Below are 21,549 nucleotides of genomic sequence, written 5' to 3'. Positions count from 1 at the left end.
TGCTTTGTAACTCTTTTCTGTTTCTTCCTTTCTTGCTGTCTTCTTTTGTGAATTCATGATTTTCCACAGTGATATGGTTTGAATCCCTTCTCTTTGTGTGTATCTTCCATAGGTTTTTGTTTATGGCTTACTTGGAACATCTTATATATACAACAGTCTTCTTTTAAGCTGATAACAACCTACCTCCTATCTCATAGAAAAATTCTACCCTTTTATTCCCACAACCACCATATTTTATGTTTCTGATGTCATACTTTACTTTCTGTATTGTGTATCTATTAAATTATTGTACTATAAGTATTAATACATTTGTCTTTCAACTGTTACACTAGATTAAAATGGTTACCACCACCAAAGTACAGTATTAGAGTACTTTGAATCTGACTATATATTTACCTTTTACCAGTGTGTTGAATATTTTCATATGTAACCATGTTACTAGTGCCCTTTCATTTCATCCTTAAGAACTCCTTTCAGCATCCCTTGCAAGGCACGTCTAGTGTTGATAAACTCCCTCAGGTTTCATTTGCTTAGGAAAATCTTTAACTCACATTCATTTATGAAGGACAGGTTTGCTGGGAAAAGTGTTCTCAGTTGGTACTTACTTTCTTTCAGCACTTTGAACATATCATCCCATTCACTCCTGACCTAAAAGGTCTCTGCTGAAAAATCCACTGAAAACAGGTAGGGGGTTCCCATATGTGAGATCTGTTTACTCTCTGTGACTTTTAAAATTCTGTTTATCTTTCACATTAGATTTTATTATACTATGCCATAGAAAAGATCATTTTTGATTGAAATTTGGGGATTACCTATAAGCTTCATGAATGTGGCTCTCCAAATCTTTCCCCAGGTTTGGGAAATTCTTAGCCATTATTTCTTTAAATAAGCTTTCGACTCCTTTTTCCCCCTCTTCTCCTTTGGGACTCCATTGATACATAGATTATTTTGGTTAATGGTGGCCCATAAGACCCACAGGCTTTCTTCATTTCTTTTCATTTTTTTTCTTTTTGCTCCTCTTAGTGAATAATTTCAAATGATCTACCTTTGAACTCAATGATCCTTTCTCCTGCTTGATCTGATCTGCTGCTGAAGCTCTCTATTGAATTCTTCAGTAATTGTAATCTTCAGCTCCAAAATTTTTTTAATGCTTTCTGTATCTTTGTTGAACTTCATCTTTTGTCCTTGTATCATTTTCCTGATATTGTTGAATTGTTTACCTGTGTTCTCTTATAGCTCTCTGAACATCTTTGCAGCAATTATTTTGAATTATTTGCCAGGTAATTCCTCTCTCTCCTTTTCTTTGGAGCCAGTAAATCTTTAATATTTACTGTATTCCCTGATTTTTCAAGATCCTATAGTTTGCACAGTTGTCTGCACATTTGAATAAGCAGTCACCTCTTGCAGACTTTATGGACTAACTTTGAAGGGAAAATTCCTTGCAGGTGAGGTATGCTGGAACAAGCAGTGACACTGGGTCTGAAGGTGCAGGGCACCAAGTGTGAGAGCATCTGGCAGCACGGGATCTTCGGGAGTGTGGTGACTCATCGGCTCAAGCTACTGGGGTACAAAGCATCAACTGCAGATTCCTTCATAGGAACTGCAGGGGGTACACAGCAGCTGTAAAGGTTGTTGAGGTCCTCAGCAGCACCTCCAAGTCCAACAGCTAGGGACCAAGGCAAGCAATAATAGTGGCCAAAGCCAGTGGTATGCACATACTATGATACAGGGTCCAGCTGCAGATGACTGTGTAGTGGCCAGGCCTGGCTGCAATCACATATGTAGTGGTGGGGACCAGACCAGGCATAAAGGGCTGGAGTCAACTAAGGTGCACTGGCAACTGCAGGGTCCTGGCTGTGAGCATGCACTACCATGGCTGCTGTATCTCACCATAGTGCATGACAGTGGATGCCAGTGATGGGGGTTGGAGCAGAGGTGTACAGGTGCAAGCCAGTGGGGCTAGGTGATGATATAGGCCAGTGACAAAAGGCAGGGCCTGATTTGGGTGCAGAGGCAGTTGCAGGGACCTTGGCATGTTGGCACACATGTCTTCCCGAGGACATGTACACAGAAGTAGAGGATGGTGACAGGTTGGCAGGTTGGCAGCATGCATGTGCAGGTCTAGAGAGGCTAGGCCTGAGCACAAACAAGTAGTGTCAGTCAGCCATACATGTCTAGCCCAGCATCCTACACTCACAGAGCTGCAGAGGCCTAGCTAGCTGATGGAGCAGTTTCCAGGCTTCATGGGGTTTTCAGATAAGGGTAAGACAGGGAGCAGGAATGGACTCAGGCATCTGGTGGCAGCAAACATAAATACCTGTAGTGAAAGCTGGTGAAATCTGTAAGAGTTCCATAGCAGCTATTCTGGCTACTGGTTTATTCAGTGACGAATGTTGCTTAGTGTATCTGCAAAGCAGATCACTGGGAATCATGATCACTCCCACTCTGTGGCTGCTAATGGTATACCCTGCTTTTCTTCCTTGTTCCAGGCTGTCTCTTTATGTCACAGCTTTGCTGGTCTCTGGGTGGGATGAAACTGAAGTAGGACCTTATGTGGTGCCACAAAATGCTAGGGTAGCTGGTCATTCACCTGCCCTTCTTTTCCCTGTAAAGGGAACTCTCTCTTGCTGGAGATTTGCCTCCTGGCACTGAGAGCTTAGGGGACAGAATGATCCAGGCAAAATTAAGCTGTTTTCCTTCCATTTTTGTGCAATCATTTTCAAGTTTTCTGCTCCCTAAATTGCTGAAGTTGGTTAAGTAGACTCCAGAGTTCTTCCAGAGCTGTTTTTTTTTCATGGGTAGCTACCTAATAATTGATCTTCATTGGGGGGATGAACGCTGAGGTCTCTTGCTCTGCCATATTGGTGGCATCCCATTAGTAAATTTTTATAATATATTTTACAATGTTCTAGCTTAGTAAACTTGAATTTTAAAAAAAACTCAAAGATTTAAAATGTTCAGGGAAACTAGACAAATATCTTCAATCACAATTATTTCCAAATCAGCTAATACTAAAATCAATCCGATACAATATTACTAAAAGATCTTATAATATATAAGCAGAAGAAAAACATATTATAAACATGCTCTATTATTTGTTCCCTTAAAGCAATAAGCAATGGTGGTAAAATATGAAAAATACAAAACAAGTCATGACCATTGTATTGTGATTCAATAAAACAAGTCCTTATCCAAATACAGTAGAAGAAAAATACACAAACAACATGACGTATTTTGCTTTAAATATATAAACATAAACCTTAGATGGACCTTCAACAGGGCCTGATTACCCTACTTTATTTCACTCACCAGTGCTCTCAAAGACCATTTCACACTATCTTCACAGCTGATACCCCTAGTATTTTTTATAAACTAATAGAATAGGAAGAAAACATTCATTTCTCCACTACCAAATTTATGATCCTACCTGCGTCCTAATACTCTGCCTTTCCTCCTGTCCTGATGCCCAGTAACCAACTCCTTTAAAGGCCATCACTTCACTAACTGTTCTCAGATTCTCTCTTGAACCCACTCTAATCAGGTTTTTCTCCTTCACATGCCAAGATAACAAAAGATTATGAAAGTGACCAGAAACCTCCACAATGCCAAATCTTCAAAGATCTTAACCTCTCAGAAGCAGCTGACGAAGTCATTCACGACTCCCTTTCAGACAGCTTCTGGAACCCATTCTCAGTTCTCCTACCTCACTAGCTATACCTTCTCAGTCTGATGCGTTGAATCCTTTTTGTCCTTTTCCATACAGTTCTCCAAAGGCTCAGTCCTCAGAAAATCCTCACTAATGATTTCTTAACTCCCATGTCTTTAAATATATTTAAATGTTGACAATATCCAAATCTATATGGGAGAACATCTACCCAGAGCCTCATAAACAGTAACTCCACACCACAATGTGAATGTCTAATGAGCATTTCATACTTTATATGTCCAAAATCGTATTCTTAACCTCCCACCTTCTGTGAAATTTGTCCCCCTGCAAGTTCTTGTATTTCAATAAATGGCATCAGCATTGTCCCAAATCCTAACACTTCTCACCAGTTTACCATTCTGATCCAAGGAATGAATGCAATAACCTCCTAAGTGATCACTATGCTTCCACTCTTACCTCTTTATATTACCTTCTCAAAAGAGCTTCAAGAAAAATCTTTTCAAAACATAAACCATCTGTGTCCCATTTGGTATTTAAAGAGCTCAGGGTCACCATTCTGTCCCAACAAGAAGTGCAAAGCTGAAAAACTGAAAAATCAACAACTCTTCTTAAGTCCATCAGGAAAGTGACTACCCCAAAATCAGACAGGTGGGTTCAGAAAAATCACAATTTATCTGTGCAGAAACCAGTGGTTCCCTGGGAACCAGTGTCAGGGCAGGAAAACCTAAACTATAACAAATTGTTGGAGGCTCAGTGTAGACAAGTTTTAGAGTTAAAAACTCCAGGGGTACCCAGTCATATGGTGGGGTTGGGGAGAGTACATACTTTTATATAAGAGTATTACCTCTAAGAGCTCTAACCACATCTTCACAGTAAAGATCAGAAAGAAAAATCCTCTCCTGCTTCCAGCAGCAGCAGGTAAAAAGGAACTATTTTGAAGTACACCAGAGCATTTTGTTTTTCTTAACAAGGGCCACCCTTGGTACAAGCTACTTTACAAGAGCTTAATGTGTTGGGGTTTTGCAAGAGCCTAACTTACCTAAAGGAAGGGACACACCCAACTCCAGGCCCCTCTCACCTATCTAAACTAAGCAGGGAAAAAACTGAGAAGTACTGGTAAAGTTCACAGTCCAGGGCACAGGAATCCAAAGAACAAACAGATGGATAATATAAGTAAAGAAATGGAAATTCTAAGAAAGAACCAAAAAGAAATGCAAGAGATCAAAAACACTAAACCAGAAAAGAAGAATGTCTCTGATGGGTTTATTAATAGAATGAACCCAGATGAGGAAAGACTCTGAGTCTGAGGATATGACAACAGAAACTTCCACAATGAAAACAGAGGACAAAAGAACAAAGACCAAAAAGACCAGAACAGAATATACAAGAACTGTGGGAAATTACAAAACAGAAACCAAATCACAACACTGCCTTACTAAAAACCTTCAAGTGGGTTCCCATCGTTTAAAACATAAACAGAAGTTCTCACATCAGGGCCTATAACACCTGACATGATCTGACCCCATGTCTGCCGTTGCATCTCCCACTTCTCTCTCCCTTTCTCCTTTCATCCCCAGTCAACTTGCTTTCAATTCTCCTCAAGGTTATCTCGGCTTCAGATCTGCTGCATTTGCTGTCTCTTCTGTGTGAACATCCTTCCCCCAGATATTCACGTGGGCCACTCCCTCACCTTGTTCAGAGTCAGCTCAAACATCACCTTTAAAGAGGCCTTCCTTCAACACTCCCCTGAAAAAAAAAACCTTAACTCCTCCTACTTTGCTTTATTCCCTACAAAAATATTTTCTATTTTGTAATATATTATTTGTCATGTAATATTTTAAAACTGTATTTTGTTCATTTTCTGGCCCATCCACTAGAAATGTAAGCTCTTTGAGGGAGAACTATGACTTGATCATACTTCTCTACACCCTGCACCTAGAATGTTATCCAGCAAAAAATTAGGTGTTCAATAAACAACTCTTAAATTAACAAATGACTATTACAACTTTTTACAAGTTTTTTTCTTGTGTATAAATTTGAATGGACTATAAGAGTACTAAAACTGTATTTAATTCAGATTTTCACATAACATGGTCTGTCCCATATCTGAGAAGGAAATTGTCATAAAAATATGTCCTTCCTTCTATATTCAATCTCCAGACCCTAGCAGGTTTCTAGCATTTCCCCCAAAATAAAGAGAAGTAATATCCTAATGGGCTAAATTTAAAGATCTCATACAATACTTGTGATGGGAAAATGACTTTTTCAATTAGCCCCTAACCCCCAATTGACAAACACATATACACACAGATAACTTGGCTACTTACCCTTATTCTAGTTTTCATTAAGTTAATTTTTTCACCAGGTAATATATTAACATAGTTTAAAAAAAAAATCTGAAAAGGTATAGAGTAAAAAGTCTCCCTCCTGCCTACCTTGTTCAAACTCCTGCCACAAAAAAGCAACCACTGGTATCATAAAACAGAGATGGACAAATTTTTTCCATAAAAACAGTAAATATTTGCAGATTTGTGAGCTATAAAATCTCTGTTACAAGTATTCAACTTGGCCATTATAGAGCAAAAACAGCCTTAAGCAATATATAAACAAATGTGCATAGTTGTGTTCCAAAACAACTTTATCTGCAAGAACAGGTAGTGAGCTGAATTATTCCAGTGGGATCAAACCCTAGTTATTGAGCTAAGTTTAAATATATCTCTTGTATAAAAAATGTTAATGGTTTGTTTGGGAAGGGACTGCAGTAGAAGGGACTGCAACAAAGAATGTTATCTGAAACAAAAAATTCGCCCAACTACCCATAGTGATGTATGAATATACATTTTCATATAAAATACAAAGTTTTCATATAAACACTTAGGATTATTCCAGTATGCCTTCTGTATAATCCATAAATTACTACACCAAATACACTCCTTGTAGCCTAATTAGGAAGAACTGGAGGAACACGAACACGAACAAAGTGGTAATCTAACTAGCAGCTCACTGTCAACACTAAAGTCTGGCCCTAAACTGTCCTTTAAATGGTAGATCACATAATAATTAAAATTTCATGGGATGCATTAAAAATTAAACCAGAGTCCCTATTTAAAAACTAACTGAAATCCCAAATATGTATTTCCCAATCAAATCAGTTCCAAATGCATGTTCCTAATATGTCTTACAAAGGATTTAATTTAATAAAACAAAGCACAATTAGAAAGAAACAGTTCTCTCTGAAAAGGAGATCATTGCTAGAATGAGTAACCAGCTTCTCAAATTCACAGGTATCCCAGGCATATATCTTACCTTAGATGCCATTCTCATAAAAAGTTTATTTTGATTTTCTGCTGTTCCCATCTTTTCATTCTTGACTAAATCATTTAGGCTGAGATGATCATCATCATGAAAGTATCTGACCCTTTCTTTTTGCTCACGGGTTGAAGCCTATGACAGAATGAACAATATTAATTTAGTGAAAACATGAGTCTCTCAAGTATTTTTAATGAATTACCTATATATCTGATGTTAAATGTAAAAATCCCACTATGCATCACAGTCTCCCCTTCCACGTTATCCCTGTTCTATCTGCTTCCACGTGGAAGAACTTCTATTAGAACAACACTCCCTATACTTCTGCCCCTTTACTTTCCTCTTCTCTTGGGATGAAAGCATAGCATTATCTGATTTCTGAGTTTGGGGGAAAGGGCAGAATTGCTTTATCCCTTCTCTCTGCTCTGCTTTTCCTTGTTAAGAAGAAGAGCTCCCTTTTCTGCTTCCTTGCCTCCAGCAGCAAAGAACTCAACAGGCAAAAACATGTGACAGAAAAATTCTGAATAAATCATTGGGAGGCCCAATAAAAATTCCCTTCTCTATGCAATAGGGAAGTCTCCAGTTATCCAGAGATCATGAAAGCATGTTGGAAACAGCGGTGGAGTATTAGCAAATCCACTTCAAACAGCTCTACCAGAAACACAGCTGACACTCTGATTCTCAACTAAATCAGTTCTGGATTTTCCTATCAGTTGGTCCCATAGCTACATGTAGAAAAGAAAAGCTCTATTTGTTTCCTCCAAAATCAAATCTCCCTATTTCTGTTCTCACATTCCTATATCCAAATCAAACCTGCTTTTCAACTCCTTGATATCTTTGGAACCATATTTCCAGTATTTTCTCCCAACATTACTATTCCCTGTCTTCACTAGATTATATCTCATACCCCATGATTTCAATTACTTCCTGGCTCCAGACCTTTAATTTCTAGCCTTCTTACACTTTCATTATGCTCGAAAAACAAACCTCAATCCTGAATGAATCTGTCTGCCACCTTTACTTTCATACCTAGATCACTCAGTAGTAGGCAACTCAAATAGAGCCACACCACCATCTAGCAATGCACCTAGGGATCCCTAGCCAGTTCTGCCATTTCATGTAATTCAAACCCTTACTGTCTCCTGCCACATCTCTGCTCCAAACTCCTAATTCCTCCCATTTCATTAGAAGAGCTATCGTTCACACACTATTTCCTGAATGAATGAATTACTATCTCTAGCAGCAAAGGCATTCAACAGGCAAATAATAAACATGAGACAGAAAAATTATGAATGAATAAATATTTTGTAAACCCAATTACCGCTTGTATGATCTTTCAAATTTAAAACTAAAAATCTAACTTAGGTAAACTGAATATATTGTTTTTGCCATCTCAAAAGCCTTAAGGTAGTCCTAAAAACTCATTGCTAGAGTTACCAGATGGAAAAGAAAATTAGGCTTACAAAGGATCCAGCAGCTACATAATTGAGACATTACTGTATACGGATGACCCCATCACCATGTCTCAAATTAGCTACACAGACAACAGGTCTAGGAGACCACGGTTTTCCCTATGAGCTATGGTTAAAGTATGTGAGAAGAAGCTATAAACAATGAATGTCAAAGAAATGTACACTAAAATTAAAACTGTGTTAAACAATCAATGTTCAGAATTATTTGAAAACTGTGGTTGAATTAGATTCCATTTTGTAAAAAGCAAAGGGACATAACTAAGAATAAAAATAATAACAATTTATTATCACCTAATGTTTGCATTATAAAACTACATTTCAGAAAATATTTTAAAGTAGTCTGATGCAAAGAATTCTCAAGAGTAGAAAAGTAATTCTGAATTAATAAACAAAGACTTGCTGAAGATACCGTCTGTCTATTCCTTTGTCCTCTTTTGTATTCCAGAGGTTTTCCCGGTGTGTTTACAGGCCATACGCTTCCAGATCTGTCTGTCCTAACAAGGATCACTTCTTGCTGGTCTTCATTCTATGGGAAGATTTAGAGGTAACTTTTGAAGTTATTGTGAAGAGAGGTAAATGCTTATACTTAGTAACAAAAAAGCATAAAAATGATTCTAACTTTCACATAGTATTATGGATTATCTAAAGTCTCCTGGACTTTCATTATCCACTATCAAATAAGATGACCATAATCTTTTCAGGGAAAAAGTGGGAAAAAATACCCAAAATGTATTTTATTTTTTAAAAAGCAACCACAGAAGCAAACTTAAATATAAAGCTTTCATCTCAATAATATTAAAAGATGACTAAGTACCAATATTCAAATAAGCACTGTATGAGGGTACCCATCACTTACGCAGTAGATGTGTTTAATGAATGCTTCTTCAAAGATCACACTAAAACTTGATTATAAGAAATAAAGCAACTACATGACAGAACAAAATTGTTAAATTAACTACTATAAGGATACCCTGCATAAATAATGTTATTCTTTCCATTAACATCCCTCAAGTGATTTTCACTTCTCTGACTCTTCAGGATAAGTTACAGCCCACATACTTTCAACCTATAATTTTTTTCCTACAAGTTTTTAGCCAAATACATTGCCTGGTACAGTACAGAATGAGTAAATTTTATTCTATGGCAAAATGGAATATTACTGGAAAGGGTCTAATAAAAAAGTACATAAGAGTATCAGGTAACAACTTTATTAAAAAAAATTTGAAACAAGACCAAGCAAATTATTCACATTTTCATCATTTTCTCAAATCAGAATGATTAAAAATCTATTTTAATTCCATCTAATAGAGACTTACCTCCCCTGTTAAAATGGAAGAAAAAAACACACACCAATTATTTATCTTACAAAATACTAAGTGGATAGTAAAGATTATTATCACTACTTTTCTTCTTCAACTAAGTGACATTAATTTACGAAGTGTCATACTTTCAAGGTACCTCTACTCATTCTCTTACTGGATAATAAAGAAGAGCAACACATTATGACCTGGCCCCTAAACCTACCACACTGCTAACACTGATCTCTCTAAGGACTTGAAAATTGCTAAACATAATAAATACTTGTCAATTATCATCTTCCTTGATTTGAAAGCATTTAATTCTGTTTATTATATTCTCAGCCTGAAACTCGTCCAGTTTTAAACACACTATTCTTTCCTAGTTCTGCCTTACCTCTCTGACCCATGCATTCACTCATTCATTCATTAAATATTTTTGAAAGGGCTTACCTTAGGTAGTAACTAAAAGGAATATAGTCCCTTCCTACAAGAAGTTTACAGGCTATTGAGAGAATTATCTTTTCAGGAATTAATCAGTATAAAGTCGATTTTACTTTCTCCTCTATTACAAACTGCCCTTCAACTGCCCATGATTCTTGGTTTCCATCCTTCAGCCTTAAACCTAATTATCACTCACACTGCCAAAAATTCATTATGGTAAACACAAACAGAATTATGCCATTCTTCGCTGAAAAGTCTGCTGGGAGCCCGTATCACCTACGAGATCTATACCGCCCAAAGTGTGGCCCACAAACCAGTGTCAAGCTGAGAATTATCAGCCATGGTACATTTGTTACCAGTCCATGATGACTTAAGTATAAAAACTAAGTGTTTTTAAACTTTTATGGCAATCTTAAGGAGTAATTTATGTTGGATCAAGCTAAGTAAAAAGTTTGGACCTATATTTCATAATATCATTTTAGGACAAATATCTAATAAAAATATTAGTCCATGTACTAAAAACTATTAGTCGACGATGGACTGAAAATTTTAAAAATAAAATAACCCACTCTGATCCTACAACACAATCTGAGAAACACTACTAGATATTGGAATAAAGGTCAAGCACCTTCACACAGTATAGAAAGTCTTCACATACTAAGGCCTTTTTCAAATTCACTTTTTTCTAGTTCTTTTATTTTTGTAATTTTACTGTATATTTTGCCTCCTACATAATTTTAGGCATATTTATATTGCTAGACCATAATCTTCTCAGTAATTATTTGTTTATTTACAATTATCTGTTCACAACTTCCCAGGCCAAAGACCAAGCTCTACACTACTTAGTATCTATAGTGCCTGGCACAGTGTCAAAAAAACAATGGGTATTCAATAAATGCCCGATAAACGGAATTAACAAGCTGGTCCATCAGACGAATTAATTATACTCCCAAAATTAACCCACTGTCCCTTCTGGTCTCCTCTTCTTCCCACTTCTCTCATTTCTGTTCCTCAGGCATACCAATACAAAGGTACATTTCCCATTTGGATACCCAAGGCAGAAATATCGAAAGAGTAGAAATACTAAGTTCTATGTTTGCTACTATATTAATACAGAATATGGGACTTATTTAAGAATCTATAACAGTCAACAAACTATAGCCCAGAGGCCAAATCCAGCCTGCTGCTTGTTTTAATTTGGTTTTTATACTACTAAATGGCTGGGTGGAATCAAAATAATAATGTTCCAAGATAAGTAAAAGTTATATGCAATTCTACTTTCCGTGTCCATGAATAAAGTTTTACTGGAATACAATTGCTCACTTGTTTATGTATTGTTTATGGCTGCTTCCTCATTTCAACAGCATGAAAGCTGTGCAGCTGAGTAGTTATTACAGACTGGATAGTCTACAAAGCCTAAAATATTTACTATTTGGTCTCTAGAGAAAAAGTCTGCCAACCTTTGATCTATATTTTCTTCATCTGATACAGCTAATTCAAAATCACTTAATGGTTTTTTTTTTTTTTGCTACCTGAGAACAAGCTAGATAAAAATTTGCAATTGCTTGACAGTATAAGAATCAGAACCACATTGTAACAGGGTAACTGAATGAGGATCCAGTGTTCTTTCATTTTGTTAAAATACGCATGACTCCATTTACTTCCATTTTTAGTCAAATGACCATAACAAAAGCTACACACAACCTGCCAGTGCTAAAAAACTGGATGATACGTCAAAATACATGAAAGTGTCATTCTCAGACACTGGAGAGTGAAGGAATGTGATCCCTGAGAAGGAAAACAAGATGAGCCCTAGGATTGCCATGCTTGCAACCAAGGGGCGCTTTAGAGGTTACAGTGTAGGAAGGGGTAATACAAACAGAGCTCAGCTTCCTTGCTGATTAAACTGACATGCACTTAAGCTATTGGAAGTAAGAGAAGATTTAGCAAAGAAAACAAATCAAGCAAACGACCAAAAATAAAAAATGATTCAAATATTAATGCCAATTAAGAATAAAATTTTTTACATAAAAGAAAGGCGATCATAATACAATCTGCTTTAGCGGTATCTATTTACAGAATCAAGATATAACTTTGTTTAGAAATACAGAAGTAAAAAAGCCAGAAGGAACAGCTAAGAACTAAAAGCGGCTGCCTCCGAGACCGCAGTAAACTCTCGGAAGGCCTCAAGGCATTGCTCTTCTTTCATATAGGCCATTAGCCTATTTGAATGCAACACACTGATTTAAAAGGAAAAAGAATTTGCTTCAGAGCTGGTATTAAAAATTCATAGTTTGCTTGAAAGCCTTTTCCAGTATTTTGGAACTAAAGGAAAACTCTTCTACTAGATCATATTTTCCTACCAGTTGGTATTTTGCAAGTTTGCCATCATTGAAGGCCATATAGCATCTGTTGCCATTTTTTATCTTTTAAAATTTCAATAAACAAGCAGCTATTATTGTTCTTAGTATTTTCATGATTTTTGGACAATCTCTACGGTATCTCTAATTTTGTCCACAGAGAGCAGGTTGTCTGCTACACTCAGCCAAGGCAGTGAGTGGACTGACCAAGCCACATTACATTACCAGGACATGGATCCTGGCTCGATGCTATTTTTCAATCTGTACAAAGGTGCTCACAGGGCTGCATCTGCACAGGGGGGGCACCTTCTTCTGATTTCATGATGGTACCAGATGGACTTACAGGAACCTTAGTTATATCTCCTTTTTTCAGTTCTTAATACTATTTATTTGTGTTTATTTTTTCCCCTTGATCAGCCTTCTTAATGGCTTATCTGTTAGGTTTTTTTTGTAGAATAAACCCTCAGTTTCCTAATCACTTCTTATTTTTGGTTTTATATTTCAGTAATTTCAGCTTTTGTCTGTTCTTCTTATCTCATCTACTCTTTGATATGTTTTCTCTCGTCTCCTATCTCCGTGCTGACTGACCGGCTAATGCCCCTGCCGTCCTGTGTGCTGGTGGGGGCGCTGGAGCCTGAACGCCCAGGTTACAAAGCTGCCTCATTAAATAACCTTCCAAGTTATTTACTCACCTCAAGTTCCTCATTTTTGTAAAGTAAAATAATTCGGTGTTTTCAGGATCAAATAAATTAGTACATGTAAAATATTTAGAATAATGCCAAGGAATAAAGTAATCAGTAAGTATTAGCTATAACTTTTAGTTACCTTTCACTTAACCATTTAATCCTTTCTTTATCTGAGTCCTACCTAGGATTTATCCTATCAAATCTCTAAAATTTGCAGAATATTGTTTCTTCTTCACATCCACCTACTATTGTTTCACTTTCGCCTGGTTTTATTTCATAATTCTTATTTTTCATATGAATATTATTCTGTTCTCATGACTGAATCTATTAAACATACTTAATTTTAAAGTCCTTTTAATACTATACTATCATTTCAAATTACTGGCAATAAATGTTTACACTCTTTCTTATTTTTTACTCTTTCTGAAGAAAAATTAATGTTTTCTGGTATGCTGGTATACAAGCTTACCTTAAGTGGGTTTTTTTTTCCTTCCCTCCCGTCTGCCTACACTTACCTTTCACTACCTGGGAGTGTTATACTGTCTCCACTCAGTCATCAGGATTCCCAGTTCTTACAAGGATATCTCACACTGTGAAACTGGGGATATTTCACACAGCCCAAATAATGGCTGCAAGGCTGTATCAGCTTCCTCTACACCTCCCATCATAAACACTTAGCTATGAGCTACAGACTTTTCCAGACTCCTTTTATGGGAACTCTCAAACCTGGTTCAGGCAAAGAAGGATGGTGTGAGCAGACCTTTTAATTCTCATCATCTCAGATGAGCTCAATTCTCAGCCACCCAGGCTGCCTATTTTTGGAGTTGGATCCCTGCAAACTCCAGCTCCTTATTGTTTTATGTTTCTCTTCAGTCTCCTATCCATCCACAGAGAAGAGTATCTTTATTTTTGAGCTATATTACATCTCTTCCAATTTTCTCTCTTAATATTTCATCTGAGATTGTTATGTTTCTATACAGAGTGAAGGCCTCAAAGCACTAGTGCACCTCTCTATACTCACAGCACTCAGAAATGCTCCCCAGGTATCTCCCAAGCTCTTTAGGTTGTAGAGACTACTGTGCAAACTCCATATCAGCATTGTGATTAAGATAAGAGAGAGCCCAGACACAAACTGAGAATATATCCCATGACCACATCTTTTAAGCTCTTCAAGCCATAGATTCTGGAATCCTTCTAGAACATGCTGTAGAATTAGAATGAAGGCACATATTTATTTTAGCTTTAGTTTTATTTCTTGTTAAGTTGATATAACAATGGACAAACCTCTCTCTTACAAAGCTGCTAATAGAATAGATACTAAACATGCATATGTAAGCTTGAGAAAATTAAATATTAAATAATATAAAGAATCACTAATAAACAATTATGAGTAATATTTAAGACTAGATTATAGCTAATCTCATAGCTTCAAAAGTGGATTACCTGGGGACATGTTTAACCACTACAAATTTTACTTTTGTTAAGCAGATTATTTTCTAAGGCCAGTGTAGTATCTGGCTCTAGTGTAATATGTAAAGGCAATTCAACTCTTCAGTCTCTTATCCTTCTTTCAGCATTGCTTCTTTGGAAACTTTACATATGAAGCAAGCTTTGAGAAGGAATATAACAATGTAATATTTTTACCATGTTCCTTTCAGCATTTGCCAGAGAGGGATGAGTAGATTTAGAAATTTTTAAATGTTGACTGACATTTTGAAACTGTTTCACACTAAAACAGTAGAATTCCTTTAGATGTGAAAAAATTTGTTATTTTGACTTATAAAATAGATAAATTTAAGGATGACAAATGGTATATTTTATACATGAGCAGTAGCTAAAAACTGCCTTATATATTTTTCATATTTAAAAAACCAGGGAAAAAGAATTAAAGATGGTGGCTGGAGAGGAGAGACAGAGGCTTCCTCCTAAAACTGGATACAATTAGAAAATTTAATTGGCGCAACTAATCCTGAGAGAGCAACAGGACAGAGTATGGCATCAGACTGCACACACCTGGAGAAAAGAGCAGACCTCAGTGAACAGGGTAATGTACCAGAGCTGTGGCTCCGCAGGACCCGAGTCCCTCCCCCACCCCAGCTCACCACGGGAGGAAGAGAAACAGAGCAGGGAGGGAGTGGAAGGCCTGGGACTGCTGAACACCTAGCTCCGGAGATCTCCTCTGGGAGCACAAACCTACATTCATTGGTGCTTTCATGAGAATCGCATGACTACCGGGTTGGAAAGTTAATACAGGCAGAGTTCCTGGGGAGACTGGGATTCTGTCCGCTTGTGGAAAGCAGGGATCAATATCCAGCTGCTCTGGGACAAAAATATACCTGTGTGCCCGGCCCACTGGTTCAGGCAGTGGAGACAGGCACAGGAGCCGGGAGGCGGGGAACAGCTCTTTCCTCCCCCCAGGCACCAGTACTGCTCCCCCGCGACAACATTGTTTCAGGGGCTGAGCAGCTCCAGATACTACAGCTTCTGGACACCAAAGGGCGCCATATACAAACATGAAACGCCAAAGGAACCTTGTCCAGACTAAAATTATTAATACAACCCCTGAGAAAGATTTAAATGATATGGACCTCGTGACTCTTCCTGAAAGGGAGTTCAAAACAAAAATCATCAACATTCTAATGGAGGTACAGAAAGACATCCAAAGAACTCAGGAATGAATTCAGGTCAGAGATCCAATCATTGATGAGCACAATGGAGTGTATTAAAAGCAGGTTGGATATGGTGGAGGAGACAATAAATGAACTAGAAACTAGAGTAGAGGAATACAAAGAAGCTGGGGCACAGAGAGAAAAAAGGATCTCTAAGAATGAAAGAACATTGAGAGAACTGTGTAACCAATCCAAGCGGAACAACATTCGCATTATAGAGATACCAAAAGAAGAAGAGAGAGAGAAAGGGAAGGAAAGTGTCTTTGAGGAGGTAGTTGCTGAAAACTTCCCCAATCTGGGGAAGAACATAGTCTCTCAGGCCATGGAGCTCCACAGATCTCCCAACACAAGGGACCCAAGGAAGACAACACCAAGACACATAGTAATTAAAATGGAAAAGATCAAGGATAAGGACAGACTATTAAAAGCAGCCAGAGATAAAAATAAGATCACATACAAAGGAAAGTCCACCAGGCTAACATCAGACTTCTCAGCAGAAACCTTACAGGCCAGAAGGGAGTGGCATGATGTATTTAATGCCATGAAGCAGAAGGGCCTGGAACCAAGATTACTTTATCCGGCAAGATTATCATTTAAATTTGAAAGAGGGATTAAACAATTTCCAGATAAGCAAAAGCTGAGAGAATTTACCTCCCACAAACCATCTCTATAGTCTATTTTGGAGGGACTGCTATAGACTAAAGTGTTCCTAAGGTAGAATAGCTGTCACCAGAGGTAATAAAACCACAGTAAAGAACGTAGAACAGCTAATTATGAAATAAATGCAAAATTAAATTAACTATCCTCAATCAAGGAATAGACAAAAAGTACAGAATTTGATACCTAATACATAAAGAATGAAGGAGGAAGAAAAAGGAGGAGAAATAGAAAAGAACCTTTAGATTATGTTTCTAACAGCATACTAAATGAGTTAAGTTAGACTCTTAGATAGTAAGGAAAGTAACCTGGAACCTTTGGTAATCACGAATCTAAAGCCTAAAATGTCAATAAGTACATACTTTTTGATAATCACCCTAAATGTAAATGGACTGAATGCACCAATCAAAAGACATAGAATCACTGAATGGATAAAAAAACAAGACCCATCTATATGCTGCTTACAAGAGACTCACCTCAAACCCAAAGACATGCACAGACTAAAAGTCAAGGGATGGAAAAAGATATTTTCATGCAAACAATAGAGAGAAAAAAGCAGGTGCTGCAGTACTAGTATCAGACAAAATAGACTTCAAAACAAAGAAAGTAACAAGAGATAAAGAAGGACATTACATAATGATAAAGGGCTCAGTCCAACAAGAGGATATAACCATTATAAATATATATGCACCCAACACAGGAGCACCAGCATGTGTGAAACAAATACTAACAGAACTAAAGGAGAAAATAGAATGCCATGCATTCATTTTAGGAGACCTCAATACACCATTCACTCCAAAGGACAGATCCACCAGACAGAAAATAAATAAGGACACAGAGGCACTGAACAACACACTAGAACACAGGGACCTAACAGACATCTATAGAACTCTACACCCAAAAGCAATAGGATACACATTCTTCTCAAGTGCACATGGAACATTCTCCAGAATAGACCACATACTAGGCCACAAAAAGAGCCTCTGTAAATTCAAAAACACTGAAATTCTACCAACCAACTTTTCAGACCACAAAGGTATAAAACTAGAAATAAATTATACAAAGAAAGCAAAAAGACTCACAAACACATGGAGGCTTAACAACATGCTCCTAAATAATCAATGGATCAATGACCAAATTAAAATGGAGATCCAGCAATATATGGAAACAAATGACAACAACAACACAAAGCCCCAACTTCTGTGGGATGCAGCAAAAGCAGTCTTAAGAGTAAAGTATATAGCAATCCAGGCATATAAAAAGGAAGAAGAACAATCCCAAATGAATAGTCTAACATCACAATTATCAAAATTGGAAAAAGAAGAACAAATGAGGCCTAAAGTGAGCAGAAGGAGGGACATAATAAAGATCAGAAATAAATAAAATTGAGAAGAATAAAACAATAGAAAAAATAAATGAAACCAAGAGCTGGTTCTTTGAGAAAATAAACAAAATAGATAAGCCTCTAGCCAGACTTACTAAGAGAAAAAGAGAATCAACACACATCAACAGAATCAGAAATGAGAAAGGAAACATCTCAACGGACCCAACAGAAATACAAAGAATTATTAGAGAATACTATGAAAACCTATATACTAAGAAGCTGGAAAACCTAGAAGAAATGGACAACTTCTTAGAAAAATGCAACCTTCTAAGACTGACCAAGGAAGAAACATAAAGTCTAAACAAATCAATTACCAGAAAAGAAATTGAAGTGGTAATAAAAAAACTACCCAAGAACAAAACCCCCGGGACAGATGGATTTACCTCAGAATTTTATCAGACATACAGAGAAGATGTAATTCCCATTCTCCTTAAAGTTTTCCAAAAAACAGAAGAGGAGGGAATACTCCCAAACTCATTCTATGAAGCCAACATCACCCTAATACCAAAACCAGGCAAAGACCCCACCCAAAAAGAAAATTATGGACCAATATCCCTGATGAAAGTAGATGCAAAAATACTCAACAAAATATTAGCAAACAGAATTCAAAAATACATCAAAAGGATCATACACCATGACCAAGTGGGATTCATCACAGGGATGCAAGAATGGTACAACATTCGAAAATCCATCAACACCATCCACCACATCAACAAAAAGGACAAAACCACATGATCATTTCCATAGACGCTGAAAAAGCATTCGACAAAATTCAACATTCATTCATGATAAAAACTCTCAACAAAATGGCTATAGAGGGCAAGTACCTCAACATAATAAAGGTCATATATAGTAAACCCACAGCAAACATCATACTCAACAGTGAAAAGCTGAAAGCTTTTCCTCTGAGATCGGGAACAAGACAGGGATGCCCACTCTCCCCACTGTTATTCAACATAGTACTGGAGGTCCTAGCCACGGTAATTAGACAAAACAAAGAAATACAAGGAATCCAAATTGGTAAAGAAGAAGTCAAATTGTCACTATTTGCAGATGACATGATATTGTATATAAAAAACCCTAAAGATCCACTCCAAAACTACTAGAACTGATATCAGAATACAGCAAAGTTGCAGGATACAAAATTAGCACACAGAAATCTGTGGCTTTCCTATACACTAACAATGAACTAATAGAAAGAGAAATTGGGAAAATAATTCCATTCACAATTGCATCAAAAGGAATAAAATACTTAGGAATAAACCTTACCAAGGAAGTGAAAGACCTATACCCTGAAAACTACACGACACTCTTAAGAGAAATTAAAGAGGACACTAACAAATGGAAACTCATCCCATGCTCTTGGCTAGGAAGAATTAATATCGTCAAAATGGCCATCTTGCCCAAAGCAATATACAGATTTGATGCAATCCCTATCAAATTACCAACAACATTCTTCAACAAACTAGAAAAAATAGTACAAAAATTCATATGGAAACACCAAAGACCCCAAATAGCCAAAGGAATCCTGAGAAAGAAGAATAAAGTGGCGGGGATCTCACTCCCCAACTCCAAGCTCTACTACAAAGCCATAGTAATCAATACAATTTGGTACTGGCACAAGAACAGAGCCACAGACCAGTCGAACAGAATAGAGACTCCAGACATTAACCCAAACATATATGGTCAATTAATATTCGATAAAGGAGCCATGGACATACAATGAGGAAATGACAATCTCTTCAACAGATGGTGCTGGCAAAACTGGACAGCTACATGTAAGAGAATGAAACTGGATCACTGTCTAACCCCATACACAAAAGTAAATTCAAAATGGATCAAAGACCTGAATGTAAGTCATGAAACCATAAAACTCTTAGGAAAAAACATAGGCAAAAATCTCTTGGACATAAACATTAGCAACTTCTTCATGAACATATCTCCCCCGGCAAGGAAAACAAAAGCAAAAATGAACCAGTGGGACTATATCAAGCTGAAAAGCTTCTGTACAGCAAAGGACACCATCAATAGAACAAAAAAGTACCCTACAGTATGGGAGAATATATTCATAAATGACAGATCCCATTAAGGGTTGACATCCAAAATATATAAAGAGCTCATGCACCTCAACAAATAAAAAGCAAATAATCCAATTAAAAAATGGGCAGAGGAGCTGAACGTCCAGATATTTCTCCAAAGAAGAAATTCAGATGGCCAACAGACACATGAAAAGATCCTCCACATTGCTAGTCATCAGAGAAATGCAAATTAAAACCACAATGAGATATCACCTCACACCAGGAAGGATCACCACCATCCAGAAGGCAAACAACAACAAATGTTGGCAAGGCTGCAGAGAATGGGTAACCCTCTTACACTGCTGATTGGAATGCAAATTAGTTCAACCATTGTGGAAAGCAGTATGGAGGTTCCTCAAAAAGCTCAAAATAGAAATACCATTTGACCCAGGAATTCCACTCCTAGGAATTTACCCTAAGAATGCAGCAACCCAGTTTGAAAAAGACATATACACTCCTATGTTTATCGCAGGACTATTTACAATAGCCAAGAAATGGAAGCAACCTAAATGTCCATCAGTAGATGAATGGATAAAGAAGATGTGGTACATATACACAATGGAATATTATTCAGCCATAGAAGAAAATAAGTCCTACCATTGGCAACAACATGGATAGAGCTAGAGGGTATTATGCTCAGTGAAATAAGCCAGGCGGAGAAAGACAAGTACCAAATGATTTCACTCATATGTGGAGTATAAGAACAAAGAAAAACTGAAGGAACAAAACAGCAGCAGAATCACAGAACCCACGAATGGACTAACGGTTACCAAAGGGAAAGGGACTGGGGATGACGGGTGGGAAGGGAGGGATAAGGGCAGGGAAAAAGAAAGGGGGCCTTACAATTAGCATGCATAATGTGGGGGAGGGGGGTCAGAGGGAGGGATGTGCAACACAGAGAAGACAAGTAGTGAGTCTACAGCATCTTACTACGCTGATGGACAGTTACTGTATGGGGTTTGTGCAGGGGGACTTGGTGAAGGGGGCAGTCTAGTAACCATAATGCTCTTAATGTAATTGTAGATTAATGATAACAAAATGAATTTAAAAAATCTAGGACAATTTTTCCACCTAGAAATTAACATTGACATAATTTAATGAAGCTCTAAAATATATCTCTTTTAATTTTAATGACTTGTAATATACGTATTATTAAGCCACATTTTACTAATGAGGATACTAAAGAAATGATGAAGCCCCAGACTCAACTCTAAATTTTTGGCTCTAAAAATCCCATGCTACTTCCACTCCCATACTATTTCTATTACATTCTACTTCTATTATTCCAATTCTCTAATAAAATGAGTTAGTAAAAATGTCACTTTAGTAAACAATGACATTTTTTAAAGAAAAGGTAAGCTGATAATGTTCCATTAACTGATAATCTGTTTTTCAATTACGAAAAATTTCTTTCACCTAAATAAAATCTGCCCACCTTTTGACTGAGAATGCTTGAGTACCTTAATACAGACTCCACAACAAAGTCAAATTTTAACTGTTGATTTAACGTATTTTATGAGACTATGTA

The 21,549-nt window shown here is 37.1% G+C and overlaps 1 protein-coding gene across 7 annotated transcripts in view; it reads right to left on the bottom strand.

Moving 5' to 3' along the window:
• The window catches only part of CWF19L2 (CWF19 like cell cycle control factor 2), a 165,813-nt gene that overhangs the window by 89,884 nt on the left and 54,380 nt on the right, over positions 1-21,549 (bottom strand). For all 7 annotated transcript variants that reach the window (XR_012132510.1, XM_073239327.1, XM_073239326.1 and 4 more), the window contains exons 11-12: positions 8,858-8,974; positions 6,974-7,111 (exon numbers count right to left, since the gene is read on the bottom strand). Coding sequence is in view for 6 of the 7 variants with exons in the window: in XM_073239327.1 (XP_073095428.1) it covers positions 6,974-7,111; positions 8,858-8,974 (255 nt within the window). In the remaining variant the exon portion in view is untranslated. The remainder of the gene's footprint in view (positions 1-6,973; positions 7,112-8,857; positions 8,975-21,549) is intronic.

The sequence above is a fragment of the Manis javanica genome, chromosome 6 (genome assembly GCF_040802235.1).
Source record: "Manis javanica isolate MJ-LG chromosome 6, MJ_LKY, whole genome shotgun sequence".
Taxonomy (NCBI): Eukaryota; Metazoa; Chordata; class Mammalia; order Pholidota; family Manidae; genus Manis; species Manis javanica.
Note: the sequence above shows the minus strand (reverse complement) of the source record. Positions and strands in the feature narration are given on the sequence as shown.